At 42.1% G+C, this 27617-nt stretch overlaps 1 protein-coding gene across 1 annotated transcript in view; it reads left to right on the top strand.

Annotated features, from left to right (window-relative positions):
* The first annotated feature begins 13598 nt into the window (after positions 1-13598).
* The window catches only part of ect2 (epithelial cell transforming 2), a 48530-nt gene continuing 34511 nt past the window's right edge, over positions 13599-27617 (top strand). Inside the window, exons 1-6 of the mRNA XM_071918319.2 lie at positions 13599-13734; positions 14824-14903; positions 20265-20357; positions 22441-22623; positions 24276-24365; positions 26760-26867. Of these exons, the coding sequence (XP_071774420.1) occupies positions 13602-13734; positions 14824-14903; positions 20265-20357; positions 22441-22623; positions 24276-24365; positions 26760-26867 (687 nt within the window). The 5' untranslated portion in view covers positions 13599-13601. The remainder of the gene's footprint in view (positions 13735-14823; positions 14904-20264; positions 20358-22440; positions 22624-24275; positions 24366-26759; positions 26868-27617) is intronic.

The raw sequence follows: 27617 nt of genomic DNA, 5'->3' as shown, positions 1-27617 counted from the left end.
TGGGAGAAAAGCGGGCCCGGCGTATTTTTGTCCCGGCGCTTTTCTGTCAGTGATCAATGGGCGCTCAGGTGCGGCGGAGCGGCCGCCTCGGCATCATTACCATTCCAGCCAGGCCGTCGCCGCTCCGTCAAGGGGAAGGGAACAAGCTATTAATGTTCGACTTAAAGCATAATGTATTCTCTCTGTCTGACTGCTGCTCGCTTTTTTTCTTTTTTATATCCCCCCCCCCCCAGATGAAATCATAATTTAAAGAGAGAGGGAGATGTGTGTTATAAAGTTTTAAACGCTCCAGATTGCTCCGGCCTCAGACTCCGCTGACACGGAGGTGAATTATGGACGCTTTTTTTTTTTTTTGCATCTGCTGCTGATGACATTTTGTTGTGACCCTAAATAATTCCTCTTCTGTACCGAATCCTCAACCAGAACTCTAAGCTGCATATATATGCTGGTTTTTGTTCAGAATAGCAAATCAAACGCCATGAAAAATCACCAGCAGTCATTCTGGCAAAATATTTTTTTGTGCTCGTATTGGTGCAACAAATGTAGATACCAGTATGTCTGTGAAAAGCTGATATCAACACACTGATATAGCGGTGTGCCCTAATACACACACACACACACACACACACACACCGCAGCTGCACATTAGAGCAGTATTTACTGAGCAGCCAGATTGTTGTTGAGTCAATCTGGCCCTGGAGCAGAGAAAGAGGTCGAGAGGGTAACGCAATGAATATTTAGTCCGTGGGCTGCAGAGGAAGAGAAGAAAGAAGCTGCTGCAACTCCCAAGACTGGGTAAACCAAGAAGAGTGTGTGTGTGTGTGTGTGTGTGTGTGTGTGTGTGTGTGTGCGCGCGCCATACCAGTCAGCATGGACTTCTAAAGGGAGATTTTCCATCCATATCACACATATTCGTAGCTAGGAAAGCTAGGCTTAGTCCTCTGAGGCAGATATGCTGGGACACGTTCCAGCAGAGGGGTCAGAGGTCAGGGGTCAGAGGTCAGAGGTCAGTGCCTTGCTCAAGGATGACATGGCAGCGCTGGACGCATTAGCTGTTGCAGAGATTGAACCTGTGACCTTCCAGTTACATGACGGTCTCTATAAGCAGATTGTGCATAATGCAGTTAAAATGCATTTCTTTTGATTATATCAAGTCTAAACAGTAAGACCAGAATGCAGCAGGAGTTTTTGAATCAACAATTGAATAGGAAAAAACTAACACTTTATGTATCTGCAGTGGCAGCATTTTTTGTTAACACTTGGGAACAGTCAGACTGATCACTCCATTTGAGGTTTTGAAGAGAATTATGATTTTTATTTAAAAACCAAACTGTGAAAAAAGGCCCAAAATCAGTAGATATACTCTCCGATCATGTCATTTTCAAACTTCATATCCAGAGGATATCTGAACTCCGGTTTGCATTAAAATGAACACAGTTATCTTAATGTAGAATGACAAAATATGTAGAGATCTATCTATATACGTATATGGGTATAGTATGTATTTGCTGACAACCAGTATCAAGTAAATATAAAAGTGATAAAATAGTTTGTTTATTATTCATGAACATTCTTGTTTATCAATTATACAATCACATATTGGGAGGTTGTGCAATTAAAAGACACCCAACTAACTTAAGACACCCAGTGATTTCTGATAGAATACCTGAATATCCATGGATTGGATACAAGGTCATCAATTGACCCATTGAGGCAATTGATTTTTTTCTTTTTATCACAGTTACATAGCAAGCATTTAACGTTATATTTATGATGTGGAGTGAGAAGTTAATTAGGGATGTTATCTCACTCCTGCAGACAGACTCTGCAGCTGTGCAGGGAGCCAAAGCACTAGATCCTCAGAATAAGAAGGGCTTTTATTTCACACCCATTCAAAAAAATGGAAAAAGGAACAAAGTCTCAGCTACAATAAGTACAGTGTTGGAGGTAATGCGTTACAGTAATCACATTACTTTTCCCTGTAACAGAGTAAAGTAAAGCATTACTGTTCCAATGTCAGTAATCGCATTACAGTCAATGATCTAACAAATCGGTCATTACTTGCATTACAATCTTTAGCCTCTTTATTGGTGTAATATCCATCCAAAGATTCTACCTGTCTTATCCTGCCTTCGAAATATCCAAATTACCAGTAGAGTGCACATGTAAAAACAACTCTGAAAGTCAGAATTGAATGCTGTGGGCTCTATTTTTATAGAAAACCTTAAAAGAAAGATTTTGTGTCTGTCATTATTTAGACTTCAGCTGGTAATGTGGGCTTTACTATATTTACTGACCCAATGAATGCAAGTTAGCCTAGCACTGTTTTACAGTGTAACCCCAAAAGTATTGTAACAAGTAGTGTAACTAATTACTTTTCTTGGGGAGTAATAAGTAAAGTAATATGTAATTTATTGTTTTTTCCCAGTAACGCCCCTGACACTGGTAACTACTGAGGAAAAAACTATTTACAACTCCAGTCACATTGCAGCCAACCTATTTCTGATAAATGGAGGTGAAAGCAACAGGAATGATGATTTTTTGGTGGAGGATCCTAGAGGCAATGCCAGACCGGCTCCAGACTGAATCACCTGCGTCAGACCGGACCGGACCTGAGGTGAATGTCAGCATGCAAAATTGAGTTGGAGGCCTGCATGCCGCTCACCTCACCTGAGAGAGACACTGCTATGTTTCATTAAGTCGACCATTTAACAGAAACGGTAACTGCTGCCGCCGCTTCTGTCACTGCAGGCAACACTTGGACACTTTGACTGCCTCTTGGCCTAACTCTCTCTCAGCGGCTGCCAGATACAAATATTCAAACAATTTCACAACAGCCGAGAAGCCGTAAGTCACCGCTTGTGGTTGCGTTTGTTACGGCCGTGGCCGTACCCCCAGAAGATTCCCTAGTGTTTCCTTGTGTTTCCCCTCCCCTGTGTTCCCAGTGCTCCCCTGTCTGTCTGTCTCTCTGTCTATGTTTTGTTTGTGTGCGTATTGGCGTGGGCGTGGTCTCCCTTCCTCGCTCTCCTGGCTCCCGGCTCTGCTCATCCTGCACACCTGTCTGTCTCTCGGCTCATCACCTCTCCCAGTCTGCTCACCTGCCTCTCATCAGCTCACCTGCCTGCAGTATATCTACCCCGGTTCTTCAACCATTCTTCACCAGATTGTTGTTTCAACCTCAGTGGTAGATACGCTTCGAGGCCAATCTTGTTAGAGCTCCCAGTGACTTTGTCCCTTCGTGTTTCCTGTGACTAACCAGCCTCTCTTGTGTCCCAGGATCATCACCCGCCTGCCTGTCTTCCTGCTAGTCTCCCTGCCTGCCTGCCAGCAACCTCCTAGCCTCCAAGCTACCCCTGCCTGCCACGCTTCCCCTCATCCCACGCTCACGCCAAGTCCCGCTCCTCCCTACCATCACTCACCCCTGCTGCCACCGGATTCCCATTCCCTGCCATCAGCCCCTCATCCAGATCCTCCCTTACAATAAAGCCTTTTCCTTACCAACACCACCCTGTCCGTGTCCTGCGTTTGGGTCCCACCTGTGTTCATAACAGCGTTTCTCCCATTGGAGCCGTTTCGTATGGAGATTCTGCCACATTGTGCTTTGTCTTCATTGTTTTAATAGATAAGGTTAACAAAGCGGGAGCCAGGCCTCCCAGTCAACAATCAGACCTATCACATCGTTATATAAACAGGCGCTGAAAATAATGGATCAGAAATGTACTGAAAGGCATCGCAGCCTAATTCTGAAAAAGTATAATCGACTCAGTTTTGACAGTTTTATAAATTTGTCTTGTAGAAAATGAATTTTCAAATGTGTGAACGATCTTGCCCCAAGCGGCAACTGTAGAGTGGAAGAGTGTGAAAGAGCCTTCAGTCAGTCGTGCTTTTTGGTAAAAGGTACACAGTCGCGGAATGCTTTACCATCTGAAGTCAAAACACAAACAGATGTCAAGGCTTTTAATTAAAGTGTAAAGCGATGGCTTCAACAGAAACAGATGTGCAGACACTGACCAAGATCCTCTCTCTAATTGGATGGACACACACACTTATCCACATGCACACACACACACACACATAAATACAAACAAACAAACACACGTCACTGATGTTTATTGCAAATTATTGTAAAATAGTGTATTTTTTACCACACTGTATTTGTATTTGTACATGTAATTACTATGCTTTTAATAATGTAGCGTTATCTTTTCAAATTAAAAGCCTAACCTGGGACCAGGGCTGCAAATTAGCTTCAGCTAGAAACCCTACATCATGCAATACATCTGTTTCATGCTTTAATATGTAACAATGTATTGTAATGTATTGTATTTTCCCTGACAAATAAAGGACTAAATCAATAAATACTATGCTATTAGTTATGCTATCAGCTGTGCTATCGATAGCTAACGGCAATTTCAAATGATGTTAAAAACTACGAGTACAAGTATTTCAACTAACTAACCTTGGGTGATATGAGCTTGCGTCGAACTTCAACGGTAACTAATCTCATAAAATGAACCAGTTAAAAACAAATGAAGAAAATAAAAGCTCAACAGAATGAACTTACCAAAAATCCCATTGATTGATATTTTAGTATCTCATTTGATTATGCATCGGTCGGGGTTGGACTGTCGGTACAGACTGTGAGCAAAGTGCCACTGAGGTGTCGGCCAGCAGCCAGTGAATAATACAGTACAGTTAGTGATAAACTGAACTTCATTTAAACTCATTTTTTATTGCCATAATCTACAGAGGCCCTCAAATCATTACACTGGCTGACAAGGCAATAGGGAGCCTGATGGCCAAGATGGATGAGGACTCTGGCGTCAGCCCCGTCCACTCCAGGGAAGTGAGGGTGCAGGCTGTCCTCAAAGTCCTCCGGGGGCCTCAAGTCACCCTGGGGCCCAGATTCACTGAAGGTTTGTGCAGGGAAGAGCGCACACTCTATCACCAAAATGACCAAATCAGAATACCATGGAAAGCTGCCTAATAGTGTTGGTAAAAAAGTCTCGTTATGCCTGTGATTGTCATGCATATGTAAATTTTATGCAAATCTTTCTTACCCTTTAAAGGATAAGTTCGGTGATTTTGGACCTACTGTATATATAATTTGTCTCTCACATACCTGTAGTACTTGTAGTACCCCATTTGGACTCATTGTTAGCAGCAAGAGACAACAGAGATCACTGTTTCCAATAGCTGATTCTGGAGCCAATATTGTCTGTGGGTCCAAGTACTACAGGCATGTAAGAGACAAATTATATATAGGTCCAAAATCACCTAAGTTATCCTTTAAAAGGTGTTGTAAAGACTTTTCTCAAAGAGCTTGTCCAGTCAGAATGGCTGCTATCATTGCTGCAAGATGCAGACATCGTTATCAGTAAGTCAGACAGGCGAGGGAGAGGGGTTTCCCTCCTAGAATCTCAGATCAGATCAGAGAACGCTCCAATTATAAAGGGGCTTTAGGATGCAAGCCTGCTAGCATGCTGTTGAGAAAGTGTTTCTGACTGGGAACTCCGACTTGAACGACCGTTCTGTTGCGCTACACCAGGCCTGTTCAATTGGCGGCCAGCGGGCCACATCCGGCCCAGAAGCAACCTCCGAGTGGCCCAGCGAGCTTGAATTATAGGCTATTTTAATAGCAATTTTAATATTTTAATTGTAATATTATTTTATAAAAATTTGGACTCGTTTTCACTCATCATGAATTTATTTCCTCCGTGGCAGAAAAACACGTTACACGAGCCTTCAGAAACTCCTGCAGGTTAAACTGGACTAACGAAACACTTCTGGGGCTGACTGACTCTAACAGACTCACTATAAACAGACTTTAAGACACTCGCTAGCCTAGCAACATTAAGGCTACAAACAACCCATAATGCAACACTCCGTGTAGGAGTCGGTTTTACACCTGTACTTTATCCATTCAAAAGAATATCTGATGTTGTGAACACGTTTGTCTAGTCCTCGAATATAAGACGACCCCCACTTTTTCTGAAAATATGTTTCTGTCAACCCTGAAACGTAGAATTGACAATGAAAACCGTCGGTTTAACCCTGCCTGGACTGGCAAATACTTGTTTATTTTACCGCCATCGCCAAACGCCAAACCAATGTGTTTAATTTGCAATGAGTGCGTTGCGGGAGTTAAAGAATCTAATATTCGGAGGCACCACATTAAAAAACACCAAACTTTCCGGACAAACTTTGCCGAGGGATCACAGGAGAGGGACACTAAAGTGCAGAGTTTGATTGCATCTTACGATCAGAGCCGTATTACCCCGGTGCGGTCATGCACAGACCAAGAGAGAGCTACAGCAGCTTCCCTTCGTGTATCCACTTTGTGATGTGCCTGGGTCAGATGTGACCAAAAATATTTTTTTTTATTTCAAAAGTGAAACAATAAACATTGTTTTGTGTGTGTGTGTGTGTGTGTGTGTGTGTGTGTGTGTGTGTGTGGGAGAGAGAGGGGAGAGGGAGGGAGGGAGATACTGGTAGAGAGAGATAGAGTGTGTTATTGGTTACTGTTATTGCCACTTGTTATGATTCTGTGCATTGATAGCTCTTTTTTATTCTGTTTCTGCACTTTGTGATGTGCCTGGGTCAGATATATTTTTTATCACATTCATTTGCGTTTGTTTAAAATTTGTCATTACCAAAAGCTAAAAAAAAGGTTTTAAATAGGCTGCTGAAAATGTCTGGCCCATCTACATTTCCTGGTTTTAAAATCTGGCCCAATCGAATTTGTAATTGAATTGCCCTGCACTACGAAGTCGTTTTTCTCCGAGTTCCGAGTTCAATTGCAGCATAATCAGTGAAATCACCTGCTGTAGTTGATCAAACTTTAGCTTGGTGCGTAAAACCAAAAGGTCATGCTATCAAGATACAGAGAGTGGTCCGCACTTAAGAAACTAGGGAAAAAATAAAAACACTTGTGCTTACTTCACTTTTTCAGTTTTTATCAATGCAGATTGAAATATTTTCATAAAAGCCTCGGCCTCCAGTCTGGTCAACACAAAGGGCACGGAGGAGGAGGAGGAGGAGGAATCCTCTAACAGCACGTCAGGTGGGACGTTTTCACTTTTCTTGACTTGCGTGTGAGTCATCAAGTGCCTCCGCAGCGCCGTTAATGGCTACTTCCGTCAATATGGGCCGATCCACTGATTGTCCTCTTTTTATATTCAGAGGTCAGAAGGCTGCCTGCCGCCTCCTCTGCTGAGGCTGATGCTGCTCCTGTGTGTCCAAGCATGCAGACGTCGACTGAAACTCTCGCTCTGAAAATAAATTCTGCATTGCATCGCAGTCAGTCTCAATATCCAGTCCATTTCTATTCCAAATGAGCTTTATTGGTATGAATGGAAGAAAACGAGTCTTGCCAAAGCAATTCCGTGCATCTGGAAGCAAACAGTACCTTACATTTACAGTATATAAAAGACAAAGTACTCAAGGTGAGAAATGAATATTGCAGGATTGAGGCAGGAGATGATGCAATGAGGAATTAAAATACAAGAAATGTGTGCTGCTGATGGTCTATTTCCCTCTCTATCTCACCTAAACTGCACAATATGTGAGTACAAACACGCATTGATGCAGACATATGGTAAAACGGCGCATTTCTGCAAAGGTTTTGCATAAATAGAAGAGACTGGATCATTTGCGAGTCCCAAGAAAACCCCAAGGGCCTTAAGAGTCAACGGTATCTAAACAGGACGCCCTTGGGAGACAAAATAACTTTTGAAGGTCCGACTTTCATGGGTGAATAAAGGCTTCTGAGGAAATTGCTGTTTTGGATAGGAGAATGTGAACATAGAATAAGGGAGACTATCTCAGCAGTACCTCGCTCCATGCAGAGTCCAGGTACAGAAACGCTGACACTGCGTTTAGTCGAGGTGAGAGGATTAAAATGATTTGGCGTCGCGATTCACATTCTCCCGGAAGATTTTGGAGTAATTACATTTTTATTTGGAGTCTAACATGATACAAGGAATGATGACATACTGCCACTTTACGGCCTTTCTTGAGGAAAGCGACATAAGCAAAACATAACCACATAACAAAAATATAAGGGACTATGGATCGGTCTCCTTCTGTTCGTTCGTTCGTTCGTTCATTCGTTCATTCGTCATAAGTGGTATCCAAATTCTTTATGGAAACATGTTTAATTTGCGTCTTATGCCGATGCCTGCCTAAAAAAATGAATCGGAATGCTTGAGAGTTAGAGCAAAATGAGATTTTGCTGTGAGAATTGCCTGTGTTGTGAAAATCGAGTCAAAGCAATTGTAAAAAAAAAAAAAAACTGTAAAATACGGTGTGAAAAATTGGACCTCACAAAAAAATGTGACCCCGGCCTTCCGGGTGTTTGTGGGGTAAAGAGAGCTGTCTGGTTCTGTTTCCAGTCCCTCTTTATGCCTGCTGGCGTTATAAAGTTCTCTCTTCTTCCCACTGTACAGTCTGGTGACAGCACAGACAGCCAGATACAGAAACACCGACACCACTAACATCATGGCAGGCGTACAAAAATAAAACTACATGCTAAGATATGGTTCATCGATGATCTAACAGCCGAGGATTTGTATAAGTGCGTACTCCGCTGAGCCGGAATCCACAATTGCAGCGTTGTGGAGGGTATTGCACCATATCTGCAGATTGTGTCAACATTGGAAAGTGCATGACACAGAGACAGAATTACATTTATTTTTTTATTTGAATGTCCAAAATATGTAGAAATAAGAGAGAAATACTGCCCTGAATTTTAAATGTGTTCCAGATTTTACTTTTCTCTCCAGTGTCATGAAACTAAGGACTGTGTGTTGCTGGAGAGTCTGTCCCCCCCTGCTACACACTCAAAAATAACTGTATTGATAGAATTATTCATTTCATTTATTTCTGATTTAAACCTTTTTTATTGTCTCTATAGATAATAGCAATATAATGTCTGTTACTGACGTTCTGTAGGTTCATTTACAGTCATGTCTTAAGATTCACTGCATTTAAAAAAAATTGTATACTGTTTGATACTATTTACAATGCTGTGTACTATGAATTTACATTGTGAACATTTACATCAACTTAAAAAGGTGGTAAACTCTATTCCACAAATAAAAATGTAGGTAAAGTGAGGGTGACTCCTACTTTTCTATCTGTGTGATGTACTTCTAAGGTAGGCTATATGTAGTACTAATTGTGTTGCGATAAAGTGAAATGCTACACAATGCAAATTTATAGTGAACATTGTGAGATAATTTGGAGATATAATTCTGGAGATATTTTCTCACTGCAAACAATGTAGCAGTTTGAAATCTAGCCGAGTTTGATCGGCAAGCAAGCTTTGCTGGCAAGATTAAACATCAGCCAATCAGAGACAAGAAAATTGGTCAGGTGACCTGTGTTCGCCACAAAATATTTTCGAAATGGTCCAACTGCTACTAAACAGTAAACACAGCTAGGAAATAACAGCTGTGATTCTTTATTATAACATTTAATCCAGCAAGCTAGCTAGCTGTTAGATAGCTAGCTTGCTTACCCCTCCAACTGTCAAATTTATCAGTTATACTTGCCCATTGCCCAGTCACTCATACTCATTGCCCAATTTTGGCCCAAATTTGCCCCAAATTTTTTTTGCCTGTGTGTCATTAGCTTTTTACATTGACACCAAAGTTACTAGAACTGAAATGAATAGCCAACCTTGCTTACCTCTCAAAAAGGGGCAGCAAACTGTCTCCATGTCCGTGCTTGTGTGTGTGTGTGTGTGTGTGCACGGGGTGACTGGGAGTCAGAGGGCAGAGAACTGAGCTGGAGATGTGAGTTTGAGGAAGTGCGGAAGAGGACGAAGCTGGATAGAAAGAAGATAAGGTCTTGACAAAGCTTTGTTCCACACAGCGAACCTCCTGAGGGCTGAATGCAGAAAGACAGACAGAGAGTGTTTGTGTGTGTGTGTGTGTGTGTGTGTGTGTGTGTGTGTGTCTGTGTGTGTGTGTGTGTCAGTGAGCCGACAGGAGGAGCGGGCCGACAGCACCATGAATGCGATGAGCATACTAACGGGCTCCAGAAAAGTCAAAGTAGAAGAAGAAGAAGAAGAAAAAAAGGAAGTGCTGGAAGTCAGTCTGTCTGTCTTCACTCTGTCCTCCAGACTGGATGTTGCTACCCAGAGGGCCAAAGTGTGTGTGTGTGTGTGTCTTTTTCACTTTGTGTCTGTCTGATTGCATCACTGTGTGTGAACTTGATTGTATATGTGTGTGTATGTGCTCTCCTATACTTATGAGGACCAAATGTCCTCATAAGTATAGAGGACAGACAGGTGAGGAAAATCCTCCAAAGTGAGGACATTTTGCTGGTCCTCGCTTCCTCCGGGGGTTAGTTTAGGGTTCAGACTTGGGTTTAGGATTAAGATTAGGGTTAGGGTTAAAGTCACAAAGAAACAGCATTTCATTGGTGCCTTGCTTCCGAAATTCGATGTATTTCCAGTTGAAACGGGATGTTGGGATGGGTGGAACTGTTCAGAAGTGTTTAAAAAATGTTCAAAAGTGTTCAAAAGTTCAAAAATGTTTTGCACATAATCTTGGGCTGTCACCAATTCTGATTCTTCAAAATGAATAAATTCCTCAGCGAGACAGCCATGGTGTCTTAAAAGAAGGAAACTGTTTTCACTGCCATACCATGTTGACACTTTTTATATGATGGTGTGTGGGTTTTATATGATGGTGTGTGTGTGTGTTGGGGGTGGGGGTTCCAAAATCTCTGATTTTTATGTACGCCTACTGGTACACAATGAATGAAGTAGCCACTAAAAATCTGCCGTTTTCCTGAAAGTAAAAGCAATACAATTTTTGATATCAAAATATGAGAAAATAACAATTTTATACAAGGTTTGGGGCATTAACTGTTGAATAGGAGGACTTTATGAATTAGCTAGAAAGGTGAAATGGTAATTTTTCATTTTATGGTGACAGTAAAATTAGGATTTGGGGTTTAGGATTAGGTTTAGGTTTAGTCAATGCAAGGTCCTCACAAGTATAGCAATACAAACGTGCGGTGTGTTTTGTTTGTGTGTGTGTGTGTGTGTGTGTGAGGAATCAGACACGCTCACCTCAGGCAGAAAGGCTGCTGTCTGCCTGAGAGGAATTCATCATCAATGTCTTGCCCTGGAACAGACTTTTGTTTAGCGATGCTGGAGAAACAAAAGGCGCTTCACAGAGCTGCGGGGCCTTTCAGAGACGCCGCTTTGCTCTCGCTACACAAAAGCCCCGTGGAAATGTGTTCCTCACCTCTACTTTGCTTTGAGAGGTGAAATCCAAGCATCACACACATATTTTATTATTGATAGGGTCTGGGTTTTTGCAGGTACATCCGTTTGTAAAGAAGGGTTAGAGTCGCCCTGCATAAATGCAACAGGGCACGTTTGCTCGCTAAAGCAATGTGAGGCACGGAAAAAGTTACTAAAAAAAATTATTAATTATTATTATATTATTATTAATCCTATTATATTTTAGGAATATTTTAGAAATATTATAGAGACACCACAAGATATAAAAAAATACCATAAAGTAAACATGGGCACTATAAACTCACTATTGAGTATCACAGACACACTATGACTATGAGTCCCTATAGGAATATTATAGTGAGACCATTAGGAGATGGTCCTACTAAGGTCACTATAACAAGCCAATTCTACAGAGGAAATGCACCAGCCATGTTGTTCAGTTATTTGCAAAGCAGTGATTGCATTGCACGTGTTCATAAAAAGTACAAAATCTCGAGAAAATCTCAGCGTGGGTGATGAATACTGGATATTGCATGCTCCCATGTTTGCTCACCTGGCCTAATTCTGTAGCTGGGCTGTCTGGGGTCAGTTTCTGAACTGCCCAGCCACTGTAAATTTATCAGTGTTAGTTTCAGTTTGCCTCTAATATTGTTGCCTTCATGGACTCCTCGTAAGCTCTTACTTCCGAAACTGCTGGTCGTAAATGTAGATGGGCATATGAAAATCCGTGTTTTTTTCTTTTCTGCAATATAATTACAATATTACCTAGAAGGGTATATTATAAGAATCTGTAATGTTAAAAAAAAAAAAACCGTGATGTTTGTTACACTTTCTATATTTGTATTTATATATACACGCCACTGTGTATAAAGTTATCGTTTCCTTACAGGTTGATACAATCATTGTTTGAATGATGTTTGTAGAAATAATGAATGAAAAAAGAAAAATCCGACATTGCCAGTCATAGTATCCACTTTGCTGGGTTCATTCATGTTTTCTCACGAGATAATGAATAATTTCCGACAGCACGTGAAGTCTGCATGTCTTGGCAGCTCGCGCAGTGCGCATTGTGATTTGAATGAACCGACCAATCAGCGGGGTCGCCATACGGAAGCCACGGGCTTTCTGTGACTCTCGTCCAATCAGAGCGCGGGCTCCTTGTTTGCCTTGCTTTTTGAATTGAGCTCCAACAGCAGGCATCTTCTCTGGATTACAATGAATCAGCTGTCAACAAACTAAAGCAGCCAGATTTCGACAACTTGGAATATTATACCGTATAAAGCGCAGCATGTATTGATATCAGGCGTCAGTTTTAACGCACAGATGTTACTCTCTTAGAACGAGCTTTGTGGGATTTTTTGCAGAGTATTTTGGACCGAAACTGAACTCCCATAACGTTACTGTCGGTGTTGCTGGCTAATTAGCGCGTTAGCTAGCTAAGTTAGCTGGGCAGCTTAGTGGACTGGTTGACCAGCCAGTTTAGCTCAGCAGAATTTCTTTGTCACTTTGTTATTATCTAGCAGCCACCAAAATAGTCGGTAAGTTTGGTTTACTCCAAAATCGAGTTTATTATGCAATTGGAAACGCACTACATGACGCAGTTAAACAAGGTAACGTTAGCTACGCAAATTAGGTTAGTTAACGTTAAGGTAAGTGCCGTGGTTCGGTAAAGACAACCAAACTCTAGTAAAGTTGTATACATCCTTAACAAAGTTTGCCTAACTGATTGCTAAATAGTCCATGCGCAATATTGATAGGTTTCTAGATCACAGCTAACACAAGTTTACTTCAGAAACACCTAAGAAAGAACCTGAATTTATGATTTTCACAAATTGCTTATAGTGCGAGTTATGTGGGGAAATCCGTTTTCAATCATTCTTGGGTGCATTTACAACTGTGCTTTGGCTAAAGCGTTAGACAAAATGTAGTTACATTTTCTGTCAACATGGAGATTTTCTTGCAGGAACACAATTTGTGCAGTGATGGATCATTTTGTAAAGTCTTTTGTATGCTTACTTTTAAGACAACAACCTCGCAGATTCAAAGTTGCTGCATAAACTTTATCCACATTGCCTAGTTTTGCCAAAAGTTGGCATAGTTCACAAATACATCACTCTTTCCAGTTGATTTGTCAGACTTAGGCAGCATTTCTGTTTTAAGCCATGCCAAGTTCTTTCTCTTGCCTGTAGTTTGACAGTTGTCACCCCTCTCCCCTTCTTCTCTGTTGCTATACTTTCTTTCTGCTCTCTGCGCGGCTGTGTTCTCTCCCCGTGTCTTTCTCTGTTCGTTCCCTCTAACTTTTGATAGTTTGGACAGTTTGGTGCCTCCTTTGGTTCCTGCCATGGCTGACAGCAGCATACTGACTTTAGGGACAGCTCGGAGTCTGCTGGTGGATTCGTCCGTCTACGACTCGCGGATGGCCGAAACCACCAAGGACCATGTGTTCCTGGGCCTGGCATCTGAGGACGGGGAAGGTTAGCCTGCAAGAGTCACCATCTTTTTTTTGTCTTCCTCCTCCCTCTTTCCCAAACTATCCAAAACATCATCTTCTCCTCTTGTACAAGATACAGCAGGTGCAGCAAACGTTACTGTAAACTTCCGTCTAAATCTACATAATTTGCCTCTATTCCTCCTGCTTTTCTTTCTTTTTTGTACCACTGCCGTCACCTCCTCCTCCTTCTCTCTCACATCCCTCCTCTTCCTCACTCTTTCTTCCCCAGCTTTTATATCCCTTTTCCCTCAGTTTGCCACCTTCACCTGTAGATGCGCATAAGCAGGAAAAACATGTCAGTGCTGTACAGACTTGTCCTCGGCTTGTATATACCCACCTTGGCCTGTCATGATGCAATCTATATTGAGTCTGAAATATTTGTCCGTCTTTGCTCTCAATAGACTGTAAAAATGATAAGAACTGATAACTTCATAATGCCAGCAGGCGTAATAATAAGCAGGTAGAATCGCTAGTGAATAAGCTGTTCCCTTCAAGTACCCATATGGTATTCTTGTATCTTGGGTTTGAAATTCACCTTGGCCACCTTTTTTGAGAGCTTGTTTTCAGTATTTCCTCCTCCAAAAAAAAAAATCCCCTTTGGAGCTGAGAAATTAAAGTGTTTAGAAGCCCCTGTAGCCAGCTGCGGAAAAGTGAGTTTCATGCCTCGCCTGTATATTTCTATCCCTTCATTCTCCTCAATCTCTCCGCAACCTTTTCTCTCTCCTCCCTCTCAATCAGTGATACAGGTCTATTGGGCGGCTCTAACCCCAGGCTGTCAGTCAAAATGAGAAAAACCCGATCTGTTCTTTTGTATGACCCGTTTTCACATTACCTCCCGAGACGACCTGCTTCTTGATCTGTCGCTTTCCCATTTCTCTTTGTGTCTGTCTGCCTCCTCCATTCCCTCTTCGTCCTCTTTCTTTTCCTGTGTGTGTCTCTCTCTCTCTCTGTCTCTGTCTCTGTCTCTCTCTGTGTTTAATTCATTCTCGTCATCTCTCTCTCTCTCTCTCTCTCTCTCTCTCTCTCTCTCTCTCTCTCTCTCTCTCTCTCTCTCTCTCTCTCTCTCTCTCAGATATGCTGCCCAGAGTGGAGACCAGGGTGGTTCTGGTGGGAGAAGCAGGCAGAAATGGAGCGCTGGTCAAAGCGCTGCAGGTACATCATTCCTCTATTAGCTTGGAAGGTCCGCTGTGGTCCATTGCCTTCTATTAACGTGGCAGTCCTCCATGATCTGGGGTTGTCAACATCGCTGCTCTGGAAAAAAAAACCAATCCCTTTAGGTTTGAAAAGTAGGACACTGAAACTAGGGTTTGACAAATATAGGGTTTCGAAGGCTGATACCGATATTTTTATGATACTTTATGCCGATATTCAGTGTGTTTGTAAATTTGTAAAAGAAAAATTTGAAAAGCCTCTGAAACAGAATTTAGTTGCTTACTTGCTTATTTAGCACTGTTGTCTAATCCATTACATAGGAACTACTTTCAGGCAGAAAAACTCTTCCCCAGCTGAGAGGCTTGACACGAGGCAGGATGTAAACACAGGATGTTAGCAATCGGTGAGAAGTGCTGTCTGAGGCAGGACTTCCGATATTAAAAAAAACAAAAAAAACAACAGTGTTTGGGTGAAACTGACATTAGCATTTGGAGAGGTATATTTGTTATTTTCAGTATCCAACATTTTTCCGACAACAATGCTTCTATGGTGTTTTGCCTACTTCCTTCCAATGTTTACATTTTCGCCTAATGTCATAGACACGCCCACCCTCGCCCCATTCGTCCAATGAGGGCTTTCGGAATGCGCGCGTTAAGTCAAAAATGTTCAAATGTATTTAGATAGGAACTACTTTTCATTTACAAAACAATGTTATTTTAAGTGCTTTCAGTGTTTCCTGAAGCAAAGGCGGTGTTCAGGCACGTCGGCACCGCGCCCTTAATGGATGCGTCTACTTTCACCACCAGAGACGGCGTGCAGCCTCGATTACACGCGGAATAGAAGCTGAAAACAACTCCGCTTTTGTGATTTACATTTCATCAAATTGTGAAATCCCGCAGGAGCGGCAGTAAAAATCTTTGCAGCTGCAGGGCAGGCCGCTGTTGCTGAATGAATGTAGTTGAAACACTGTCTTTATCGGGCGAAGCCTAGCAAAACTTTTGGAAGCACACATCTCATCCATGGATTGCCATCTCCGAAATTTGGTTTTGATATTGTTTGGAGTTGAAGGAACGCGAATGGCGCCTAGAGGTAGGGAAATATGACACATGATTAATGCTTCTCTGATAACTGGATTTTTTTAATTTTTAGAAGGGAGAGAGGGCATGCTGGAAAATGGGCATAACATCCACTGTGCCCGGAATTATAGTTTAATAAAAAGCCAGTATCAGCCTCATATATTGATTTAACTCTTATTGAAACATGGGTAGGCAAAGGCCCACTTCAGGCTGTATAGGTTTTCATTGGGGAAAGGCTGTATTTTTTTTCTAGTGATGGATCTGGAAAGTGATCATGTAATAGTTGGTTCAACCTTTTCAGTTTTTTATAATAAGGGTATATTTTGGTTTTTATCACTGCTGCATGCAGAGGAGTGTACCTCTGTAAATAGCCACTTCACTAGAATTTCTCCACTCGGAGGTACTAGTATAGCCTATGAGATACTACAAAAGGAAAATGGTTTTTTTTTTTATATTGGAGTCACATTTTAGAGGTGTGGATGAGTGAGTTTAGTTAAGGGAGACTTACACGTTCCCCTACCGCATGACACACACACACACACACACACACACACACACACACACACACACACACCTGCCTGTCTGTGGAGATAAGACACGCTAATACAGGGGTCTGGGTGTAATATTTGGCAGCCTGCAGAGCCTTCCCAGACTAGAGCATTAAATTGTAGCTTCTGCATAGAAATGAGTGGCTTCTGATTTTGTTTGCCGCTGCTGGCTGTGGCTGGTGTGTTTACATCCCAGCCATTCTCTCCTCCAGGACGTTCATATTATCACCCCAGCAGAGATTATCAGCCTCACCCGACAGCTCCGCATTGGTTAGAGGGGTTTTCATGGAGTGGGGTTTTTCTGTGTGTTAAAGGAGTGATTTCAGCATTGAAAGAAAAATCTCCCATATCCGGATTTCTTGTCATCACCGACAAGGAGTCTATAGGAGATGTGATGAATGAGGAGATGTGTGTAGTTTTGGGAAGGCCATCAGCTAGCTACACACTAGAGCAGTGATTCTCAACCTTTTTCATATCAAGGACCCCTAATTTAGTCCACATTAGAGCCACAGACCCCCATTTGATGAGATTTTGTCTCTCTGACCCAAATCTGAGAATATTTTTATTGTTAGATATGATTTTGTCCAGAATTCCATGACTATCTGTATTGTAGGTAGAGAGATAACAGTGAAACTATGATCAAAATAGTCATTCTTCTACATTTCTAATTGTGTTAACTTCTTGTAAATTAAATAATGCTAAAGTTTAACAATTCATCAATTTGCTGGGGACCCCTTGGAACCCCCTCAAGGACCCCTCATGGTCCCTGGACCCCACGTTGAGAACCACTGCACTAGAGGATTATTAGACCGATTTACACCAGATTTTCCCATGCTGACAATCTGACTAAGCTGAGGCACCATATCAAACAATGTTTGATATTTACGACCCGACATCTGCAGGGTCCTGAACATTGATTTATTGACAAATTGAGTATTTGCTCTGATACTTGGCCCAGGAATACATACGGTATGGTTAGGTTGCTTGGTCTGCATGTGCTGTAAGTACAGTATGTGGTATTCCATCCTTGTCTAACCCTCTGCCAGTGGTAAAAATGCTGGCAGCAAAGAAAATCTGTGTGTGATGCAATGCATTTTCAAAATCGGTTAGAATTTTAAAAGTGTTTTAGTGTGTCCCCAGCATTAGAGGAGTTGTGACTTTGGTGTGACTCTCTGTGACAATTCACTTGGACGGCCGCTGGGTATGATATTGGCACGGCCCGTCTTACCCACCGCCCGAACTCATATTCTGACCGACGCAAAGAGGCACACAGGAGGTGGACAGCCATCCAGTCCAAGCGTATTTGTCTTCAGATGTCTGCCCCCCCGCAGTCTTGTTCCACTCCTCTACTGTGACTTTGAAAGGAAAGATTTGCGAGAGAGCAAAGTGTCACAACTCTATTTTAGCTCAATTTAGTGGGCTAGAGGGCTCAACTTCTCCTTGAGGAGATGAAACAGAATTGGGGCTATGGCCTGTCTGTCAGACCTCAGTGTTTGCCACAGTTTGGCAGGTTTCACAGTGCTCACTGTTAAATGTTAATTCCTGTCTTTGGTCTATTCAAACACTGATGGACTTCATGGTTATTCAGGTGTATATATATCTAACTAGACTATATTTTGGCTGCATTTTGCTGACATTTACAGACCTTCCAATCTATGTATTTGTATCAGCTGTGCATTTTGACATCGAAATATGCTGGTAAAAGTTGTTACTCTAGAATGTCCGATATGACATGAACGCGCCATCAGAGTACGTCAGCTGTCTGCTTGCCAACTAGTGCACGCAATATACTCAAGTTTCAGCCAATGGATAATCGGAAAATTGAATGTAGGCAGGCCTCATTGCTGTGTCAGTGTTATTGTGTTGAAAAGACGTGTTTTAATCGCTTTTTGGGTTTGGTTATTTGAGATTGTTTTGTCCCGCTGGGTATGTATTGGAGAGCCGTGCTCCCTGCGAACTGGAGGTATTTTAAGTTCTACAGTGAAGTGACAACATTTTCAAAACATTCAATTGCTATGATGGCAAAAACTAGGAAAATAACGCCCTGGTTGAAAATAACAGAAATTACCCTTTGTATATGCTGATATATTGATATTTGAATGCACTTGTTAGCTAAACTTAGCTGCTCAACTGGCAGCTAACGTCCTTGTTTTGTGTCGCAGATATCTAGCATTAGCTATGTAGTCAATGTGTTTAGTTTGTTTGGAGTGTTGGAATGATAGGCTAGAACTCTTAACTAATGTGCAGCAAGGTTGAGTTATTTCTGCAGTTGAAATAAAAGTAGCCGATCATATCGGACTCCAATAATACAGAGTAGAGACCTCTCCTGCAGAAAAAAGGATGGAGCCACCTTGCTTAGAAGAGCCAAATCTGCCAAGCTGCAGAATGCAAATGTCATCTGAACACTTTTGGTCTCAGCTAAGTCAAAGTGAAAATGGGTCATTTATCCAAAATGGACTGTATGTGTTGGGTAGTTTTGCAGCAGCACACATGCATGAGCTGAAAAAAATTCAGCGGGCGTTACACACGCATGCTCAAAAGTTTCTCTCAGGTTGGCAGGTCTGCATTTCACTTGGCAAGCTAAGTATCGTTGTAAGAGACTTGGCATGCTAAGTGAATTTGCGGGAATTTCAGTGCATGGTACGGGGGCAATGTCAATGGCTCCAGGCTACATGTGAGCATCCATATAAGGCAATATAGGCTGGCTTTGCCTGCAGCTCCACCTGCTCTACCCCTTTACTCTATAGCCAGACTCTGGCTCCCAAAATACAACAGGGCAGTGCCCACAAACCACACCTCCTGCTCTTCAAACTGGCCAGTTGGTTACTTTCAAGTTCATTATTTTCAACAGTCTGTGGTCTGTGCCGACACAAACTGAGGCAAAACTTGAAACGTATCAAACAAAAGTTTACCTGGGCAGGCTATCCAAACATAATCAATGTATTGGAAATATCCTAGAAGTGCATGCTCATGTGTTGGGTATATTTGTGCGTCCACCATTGTGCGCCCGCGTGTGTACGCCCGTGTACGAGGCATATTTTTGTGTCTTTGAGTAGTGCCATGTGAAGGTGATTTGGAGGCGCGGCGGCAGACTAAGTGCTGCTAGGATGACTTCCTCCCCGGGTCTCCTGAGCCCCGTCACTTCTGAAGGCTTCCTGCTTAAATCATCTATTTCTCCCTGCCAATCTGCAGCGCAGCCACATCCAAAGACATCCGCCGACAGCTCCATCAGAGCGCTCCCGATTGCCTGCCTGACCGCCTGCCGCCGTCGCTCAGTCAAAAAAATACCCCCCCCCCCACCCACACACACACACACCATCTCTCCACCTCCCCTTCTCTTTCTGTTCTCTCTTCTGTCCCTCGTCTCCTTCTACCCCCCCCTCCCCGAGGGCTTTGAACTTTTATATTAATTTTTACCAGAACTTTCTCCTCCCCACCCCACCCCACCCCCTCCGGCGCTTTGTATTTGTTTGAAGTCGCTGCCTCCAGGCGTTGCAAGGACACAGACCCCGCCCCCCTGCCTTCCTCGCCCCCTTCTCCCTGCATCCTTCCACCTGTCCATCCTCTCCTCCGTCCTCCAGTTTGGGTCGATTTGTCCGAATTTGTGTCTGGCTCCCTCTTTCTCCGTGTTTCTTTTTCTCTTTTTTAGTCTCTCAACCCTTTGTCCTCCTCCTTCCTCTCCTCCTCTCCCAGTCCCAGTGTTTGACATCCACTTCCCTGCTGCTTGGTTTTTACAGGCCATCAGAGTAATGGAGGTACCGGTGGTAAAGATAAGAGGAGGCGAGCCAGGTGCCGAGGAGAAATTGATGATAAAATCTATAGTCAATATGGTACAGTACAGTGTCTGTTTTTCTGTATGACTGACTGAGTCTTTGACGGGACCCTGGGGAAGTGTTGCATGAGTCTTATTTCACACTGGGCGCTCTGTACACTCATCCAATCGCTGTGCATGGACAATCCACTGATGGTGAATTGATTGGTCGGTGAATTACTTGATTATAAATAATGTAACACTTGATATGCAGATTGCTCTCTAAGGGAGATTTGCACTCAAACGTCAATGCAGGTGGCATGCGGTCAAACCTCTTAGATCGGCCGAGCTGTGGTATTGAAGTCATTCAGCTGCGGGCCTTTTGATTGTGCCAATTACCAGCCCTTATTATAGAAGTTACAGTTGAAAGCAGTCCCATGAAACTTGATTTACACACTGTAGATTGCATCGGACAGGCCTTGAAATTTGATCAATAGCGAGGTCTGAAGGCGCCTAAGAAGCTTTGATTTTTGAGTGTCACCTCCCATTAACACGCAGGTGTCTAAAGCGATATGGATCCTAACATTGTAATAATGTGTGTGTTTCTAACTCTGTGTGTGTCACACCGCCGATGCCTCTCCACTCCTTTTTGCCTTTGTCCTCTGTCACCTACTGGAACTAATTTTCCCGAGGTAATTTGTTTTATGAGCAGGTTTACAGGTAGCACACGTAATTTCACCCCACCAGCACAGCCAGCGCTGCCCGTACGCAGCCCGGCAGTTAGTTTGTGATTTAATTTCTGCTCTCCGTTATTGAAGTCATTGATTCAAACAACTCTGCTCTGATTCAGAGTAACGCTTTCTCTCATCTGAGAGGGCGGCACTGATTGTTTCATGCAGCATTGAGCAATTTTATTGCTCTGTGGGTTTGAGTGTGTCGATGTGTGTGACGGGAGAGAGAATGTTGTGTATATGTATGAGAGTGAGTGATTGTGTACTGCAGTGTTTTTCCAGACTTATTTTTCACTATGAAGTGCAAAGGCCTCTGCAGCGGTATTAAAAGAGCACCCTGACTCTGGCATATACTGCACACTTTGGTAAACTTGCTGTTGTGCAAAGAGATTTGCATCAGTTTTACCTCTGCTGAATTTTAAGCTACAGTGATTTTTAGAAGCTGCAATGCTTGTTCAAACTGTGCATCCACTAAATAACTACTGGACTTGGAGGGAAACTCCTACAAATCTTACTTTTGCACAAGGACAAGGTCATCAGTGAGGTGATGGTGATATTAATTATAATATTTAGTAATACAGTAATAGTTGTGCATCTTATTTATATAGCCCATTACTCGCAGACAAAAAAATGCCAAAGCATAGGTATATTCCATGGCATTGTATAACAATAAAAATCTCCATTGAAACCAGTATAAGACCAGCATAAGTACAATTCTTGTGTGTGTGTGTGTGTGTGTGTGTGTGTGTGTGTGTGTGTGTGTGTGTGTGTGTGAGAGAGTGAGAGCAAATGAGAAACCTGTTAAAAATGTGTGTTGCATGCCCAGCCTCAATCAGGACATTCCTTTTATGTGAATGGAACGGACTGAAAGAACCGCCGTCTGTCCGAGGCCTTCAGCAGGAACACATTCTGTTACTAAAGTTTAGTCTGCTGTTCTTCACCAGGCATCTGTCAAATATGGGGAAAAAGGTTTCTACAGAAGCCCTTAAAATACACAAAAACAGCTAGTTAGGAGCATAATTTCTCATTAAAATCAGTCATGGTGCTAATACTGCTAATTGTGAAGCAATGAGCTTACACTGCACTTTTCAATAAGGAATTAGGCCTGGGATCAGAAATGATATTGGTACATATTGGTATGTGGGTCTTTGGTATCAAAACTGATTTTCAAGGCATTGAAAATCATTTTCTTTATCACCTAGCAAAATGTGCTTATGTTTAACAAAAAAATTATCCAATTGTTTTAGAGCCAGTATTAAAAGTATTGTTAATTGAAAAAATTCCAACAACAGCCAGCCCGACTAACAATGCTAACAAGCCACACTCTCTGGTATGTTGATTAATTTACTGTCCGTGTGTGGGTGCGTTTTTTACTTTTTGTCCTTTATCCCTACTCCTCCGTTATTCCCTGTTGTGATCGTTGTTCTTCAGGACATCAACACCCCCTGCATAATGACGGACCAAGTCCAGGAGTTCGGAGACGGAGAGAACACTGATTTCGAGACGGTGTTCGTCCTCACAGACTTTGATTCTCCTGACTACAGCTACCTCTACAAACGGGACAACCGCATCGTGGGGCCTCCTGTGGTGCTGCACTGCGCTGCCAAGGAGGAGGTTAGTTACGGATTCACAACACATTCCTATGAAAACAGTGGTTCTTAAGCGATTGATCCGGGACCAAAGTGGCTCACAGGCTGGATCCACGGATGAGGGTCTGAACAAGTCTTAAATTCCCTAAAGTTAAAGCCTTAAAAAGTATTAAAATGTCTCAAATACAGTTATTACAGGTCTGCGTGTTTTCACCATGTAATGACGTAATGATGTTCATTTTGACTCAAATGTGATGACAGATTTTTTTTTTTTTTATGTTCAATGATATTGATAACTTTTCGAGAGTTGATATTGATGATATTGATAACTATTATTGATACATTACAACTCTATCAACGCAGAGTTAAAATGTTAGGCAAAACAAATAAGCCAAATGCTGTGAATTGTGTAGGTTAATACAATATGCCATTACAGATTTTGTTTTCTCCTCATACTGCCCAGTCATAGTTTCAGAAATTTCATTAGCTATGTGCAATTGGAAATAAGTTGTTTCTGACAGATTTTTGATCCTTTTTTTGGTTGCTGAATTGGTCTTATATTCAATCCCAGGTAGTATTTCCAAAAAAAAAGTGAAAAATGCTAAATCGACAAGTCCTAGGCTGAACTCTGTATATAGCAGATATATAGCAGCTATTTGGGTTTATATTTATTTCATGAGAGATGGACTGATACTACTGTTTTGTTAGAATCGTGGACACCAGTAATACTACATGAATGGTTTCTGCTCTTTGTCAGCAATAGTGGTAGTGTTCCAGTGGGAAGTGCACCACTTAAATGAAGGGGTAACGTGGGAATGTTTTCTAAGTCCCCCCCCCCCCGAACACTGTCCCGATCTATGCAAAGCAAGCTCCCTTAAACCCTTTAAACCTGGGATCCAAATGAAGAATTTATAGTCTCAGTCTGATGCTCAGGAAAATATGTTATCTGTCATGTGGGGAGGATTCTCCAGAGACGGGCCCGAGATGAACCGCGGTTTCAGAAAGCAGGATGCAAAAAAAAAAGAAAAAATACATGATGACTGTCTAAACACACGATGATCAACAAGACCTGCCTCTCCGTCTGCTGTGCTGTCTGTCTGACGGAGGCTTCAGATAGGACGCTAATGTCTTACGTGAGCAATATGCCCTGTCTGTGGCTGCTATCAACAAGACATAGAGCACTCTGCACATTTATCAGCCGAATACAACACACACACACACACACATTTTTAGACTGCATCATAGAGTGCTATAAAGATGTATAGCTCTTGATAACGGGGGAAACGATGTTAAGCCATTTTGCACTTTTTCATCCATATCAGCCATTTATCTGACCTCCGCTTTATTTGTTTTACACCCTTTGGCCCATATACTATAGCTGTTTTTATTGTTTTTTGTTAACCTTGTTTTTTTTCTTGCGGTGCGGGCTGTGGTTTGTTGCGCTTACAAAAGTCTATGCATAAAAATAGAAAACCTGTGGACAGCATACTAACAAAAACAGGTTTAATGTGATGTTAGAATTGTAATCTTCTAGACTTGTTTTGAATGGACTTCCGGTGATTATGAATCATGTTGCTTGCAGTGTGAACGCACGGTCAGGGATTTTCTTTGTTTAGTTTTAAAAAAATGATTAATTGTTTTTGTGGCATTCTCAAAGTGTTTTCTGTCTCTCTCCAGCCCCTGCCGTTCTCGTGCCGTCCCCTCTACTCCACCACCATGCTCAACCTGTCGCTGTGTTTCACCGGCTTCAAGAACAAAGAGGAAGTGGTGAGTTCACTGTAACAGGAGATGGGTTGAATTAATGCAGGTTGTGCGCCACCTGAACACACACATAGGTATCATGGAAAGCGTCGCTGCACTTTTTGGGTGCCATACACACATGTTGGAGATATACTTAGCCTTCTGTTTCATAGAAAGATCCATTATGTTGATGTTTGTTTGAGTGTTCATTAATAATGTTAATGATGTTAATAATGTTCTTATGTGGAAGGCTATCAATCCAGTGGCAATGAAATGGCATTTAATTTGTTTTTATAAGATTTTATTTTAGTTTCAATATAGACACAAACCATGACATCTCATACATTTATCACAAACAAAACAACTAAACATAAATTAAAAAAGACAAATACAAAATAACTAAGGCAGAGAACAGAATAGTTGATATCTACTATATCTATATACATCTTCTGAAATGGCATTTCCATTACCTGGATGGCTGAAAAATTATCTAATGTACTCCATTTTAAATAGTCAAAGATAACAGAACTTAAAAATATAAACAGTGCTACACTGTTCTGTCTGTTGCTTGCTTTTGTCTACAAGGTGAAGAATAGAAATGAGACTCCTTTTAAAGAGAAATCTGCTTTTCTGCCCTGCTGCATCTCTCTGTGCTGTCAGTCTCTCCTGTATCTTTACATCGTTACATTACAGCCTTTGACATTATTATCTGCTCTGTTTTACTGCTCAACTCCTCTGGTCCAGACTGTCCTGCTCCTCCTCAGGACGAGTCCTTTTCCTTCTTTGAAAATATTTTTCAATATTAATCTGGATTGAGGGAGCAAACATTCAGAGTCAGAGTTAAAAAGTTAATATTAACGTTATCGGTCCACTCAGTGGATACTGACTAGCAGCTAGGCTATACAGCGTGCTAATCTGGGAAACTCAGCTGTATTCCGAGTAACGTTAACTGTTAGTTCTTCTTTTTGGGAATTCAGTCGGCCGTCTTCTTGGCATGGAAAAAAAATATCCCTCACGTGTGTGCAGTGGGAGGCGAACAGACGGGTCCGGTGAGAGAGTGAGAGAGAGAGAGAGACAGAGACCGAGCAACAGAGAGAGAGGGGGAGCAACAGAGAGAGCAAGCGAGAGAGAGGGCGAGAGACAGAGAAAGAGAGAGAGAGAGAGAGATCGCGTGGCGCTATATAGGGGCTGAGCGAATCAATGCGCTACACGCAGTTCTACAATTAAATAGTGAAAAAAAAGAAAATTTGTGGTGGTCAGTGCTGATATTGTGGTGACCCGCCACAAAGTTTTCTATGTGTGGGAAACCCTGGAGGGGTAGAGCGAGGGGAGATTGTCCACTAGGTAATCGATCGCGGATGGCGTCGTTCTCTCGGACGGATAAAAAAAATAAAAATAAAAAATGCTAAAATGGGTCGCCAAATATACTTTGGCGGCCGTTAATATACCTGGGCGGCCCAATCAAGTAAAGTCTATGTGTGGGAAACACTGTCGTTATATTACCTTTCGTTACACCCCCAAAATTGGTGATTATATCCTCTTACCTTCAAAAATCTGGGTAACTCAGTCGCCTCTCCTGTGTGTTTCTGTGTGAATGATCAGGGAAACCAAATAGCGTTGATGTCCAATGTTTGTGTAATCCTTTTGCACGGTAAGTAAAAGTAGTTTGACCATAAAGTGAACTTTTAGGATGGAATTGGTAGTAATATTCATACTTAAATTGAAATGGCAATTTTTTACACTGGTCATTAGTGCGAAAAGTAATCTTAGGGCCAGTCGATTCACATGCAGCGCCCTAAAACGCTTGGAAAACACGAGGTGCGTTCCTTGCATCCTTTTATCAAGTGCACTTGGACTCACCATGTCTGAATGCATCCCTTTCTCCAAGCCCGCAGAAATACAAGAGTATGGAGAATATCATCGGTTGATCGAACGAGTCGAAGCTTGTTTCAGGCCTTCAGGCTATGTGACATGCGGTGTGCTTGTGGCGTTCCTAAAAGTTATTATAAAAATAAAGATATTTTTATCTCTAGACGCCTTGGTGGCACCTGGAAAAAAAAAGACGTCTCTTTTTTGCTCTTGCTTTCGAAAATAATGGATTTGCTCGCGCAGAAGACGCTGCATGTGAACTGGCCCTTACTGTGAACTGTTACCACCCAGCACTTCACAGCGCACATGGTCCTTGGGATCCAGAGGCCAGCTGGCTGTCATTCTAGCCATCTAAACAGAGGCTGATTCAGTCTTAGGGGTGCAGAGTGAATGTAATTGATTACCTGGAAGGATAGAAGAATTGCAATAGACTGGTAACTGAGGACCAACACACAGTTTACTCATTTGATTTCATATTATTTTGGCTTTGACCTCAACAAAAGATTCCTGTAGTGCTGAACCTGTTCTTGGTCTGTTTGTTTGTGCCTGCAGAAGAACTTGGTGAATCTGGTGCATCACATGGGCGGGACCATCCGGAAAGATTTCAGTACCAAGGTTACTCATCTCATCGCCTACTCTACTCATGGAGAGAAATATAAGGTCGGTACTTGCTCCTCAGAGTTTACTCACACAAACAACACACACACACACCTCACTACACCCACACGCCCACCCCTAGGAATCCACCATACCAAAACCATCCACCACAGTCTAACGATATAAGAATGATGGAACTCTGATACATTCATTCCTATTCCATACTGCATATGTTTATATAGTATGTTTATACAGTACATTTTTAACTTAAAAAAATAATTCACACTTGGGTAAATTACTGTTGTGTGTAGTATCTATTTATATATAGCATATTATATCATATTGTTTCATTTCTTTACTCATTATGATTGGGTACTAGTGTACATCGTCCTATTAAGTCAATCATCATCATGTATATCGCCCGTCTCAGATTTATTCGTCCATGTCGGGGGACACACCCACAGTGCGTGGAGTAGGTGAGATAACTTGAATTGTACTGTAGCTTATAAATGAGCAAAGGAAGGGACATTTTTACATGTTAAATGATAGACATTCGGGGGAATCCACTAAAGAATTGCGACACAGTTGCCCCCATTAAACTTTGCAAATGAGAGAGAAACAATTGAACAATTCACAAACCATCCGCAGGGAATGCGCACTTAATTGCGCTGCCCAGCAAAGAGCAACGCACTGCGCCTTTGTTGTTCATGCTATTTAAATGAAGTTCTCTACATATATTTCAGAGCATAAACCAGCCCTTTCAATGCAAATAAGGCTGATCATGTGATGCGTCTGATTCACAAAGACAGACGC

This window comes from Centroberyx gerrardi, chromosome 9 (assembly GCF_048128805.1).
Source record: "Centroberyx gerrardi isolate f3 chromosome 9, fCenGer3.hap1.cur.20231027, whole genome shotgun sequence".
Classification (NCBI taxonomy): Eukaryota; Metazoa; Chordata; class Actinopteri; order Beryciformes; family Berycidae; genus Centroberyx; species Centroberyx gerrardi.
Note: the sequence above shows the minus strand (reverse complement) of the source record. Positions and strands in the feature narration are given on the sequence as shown.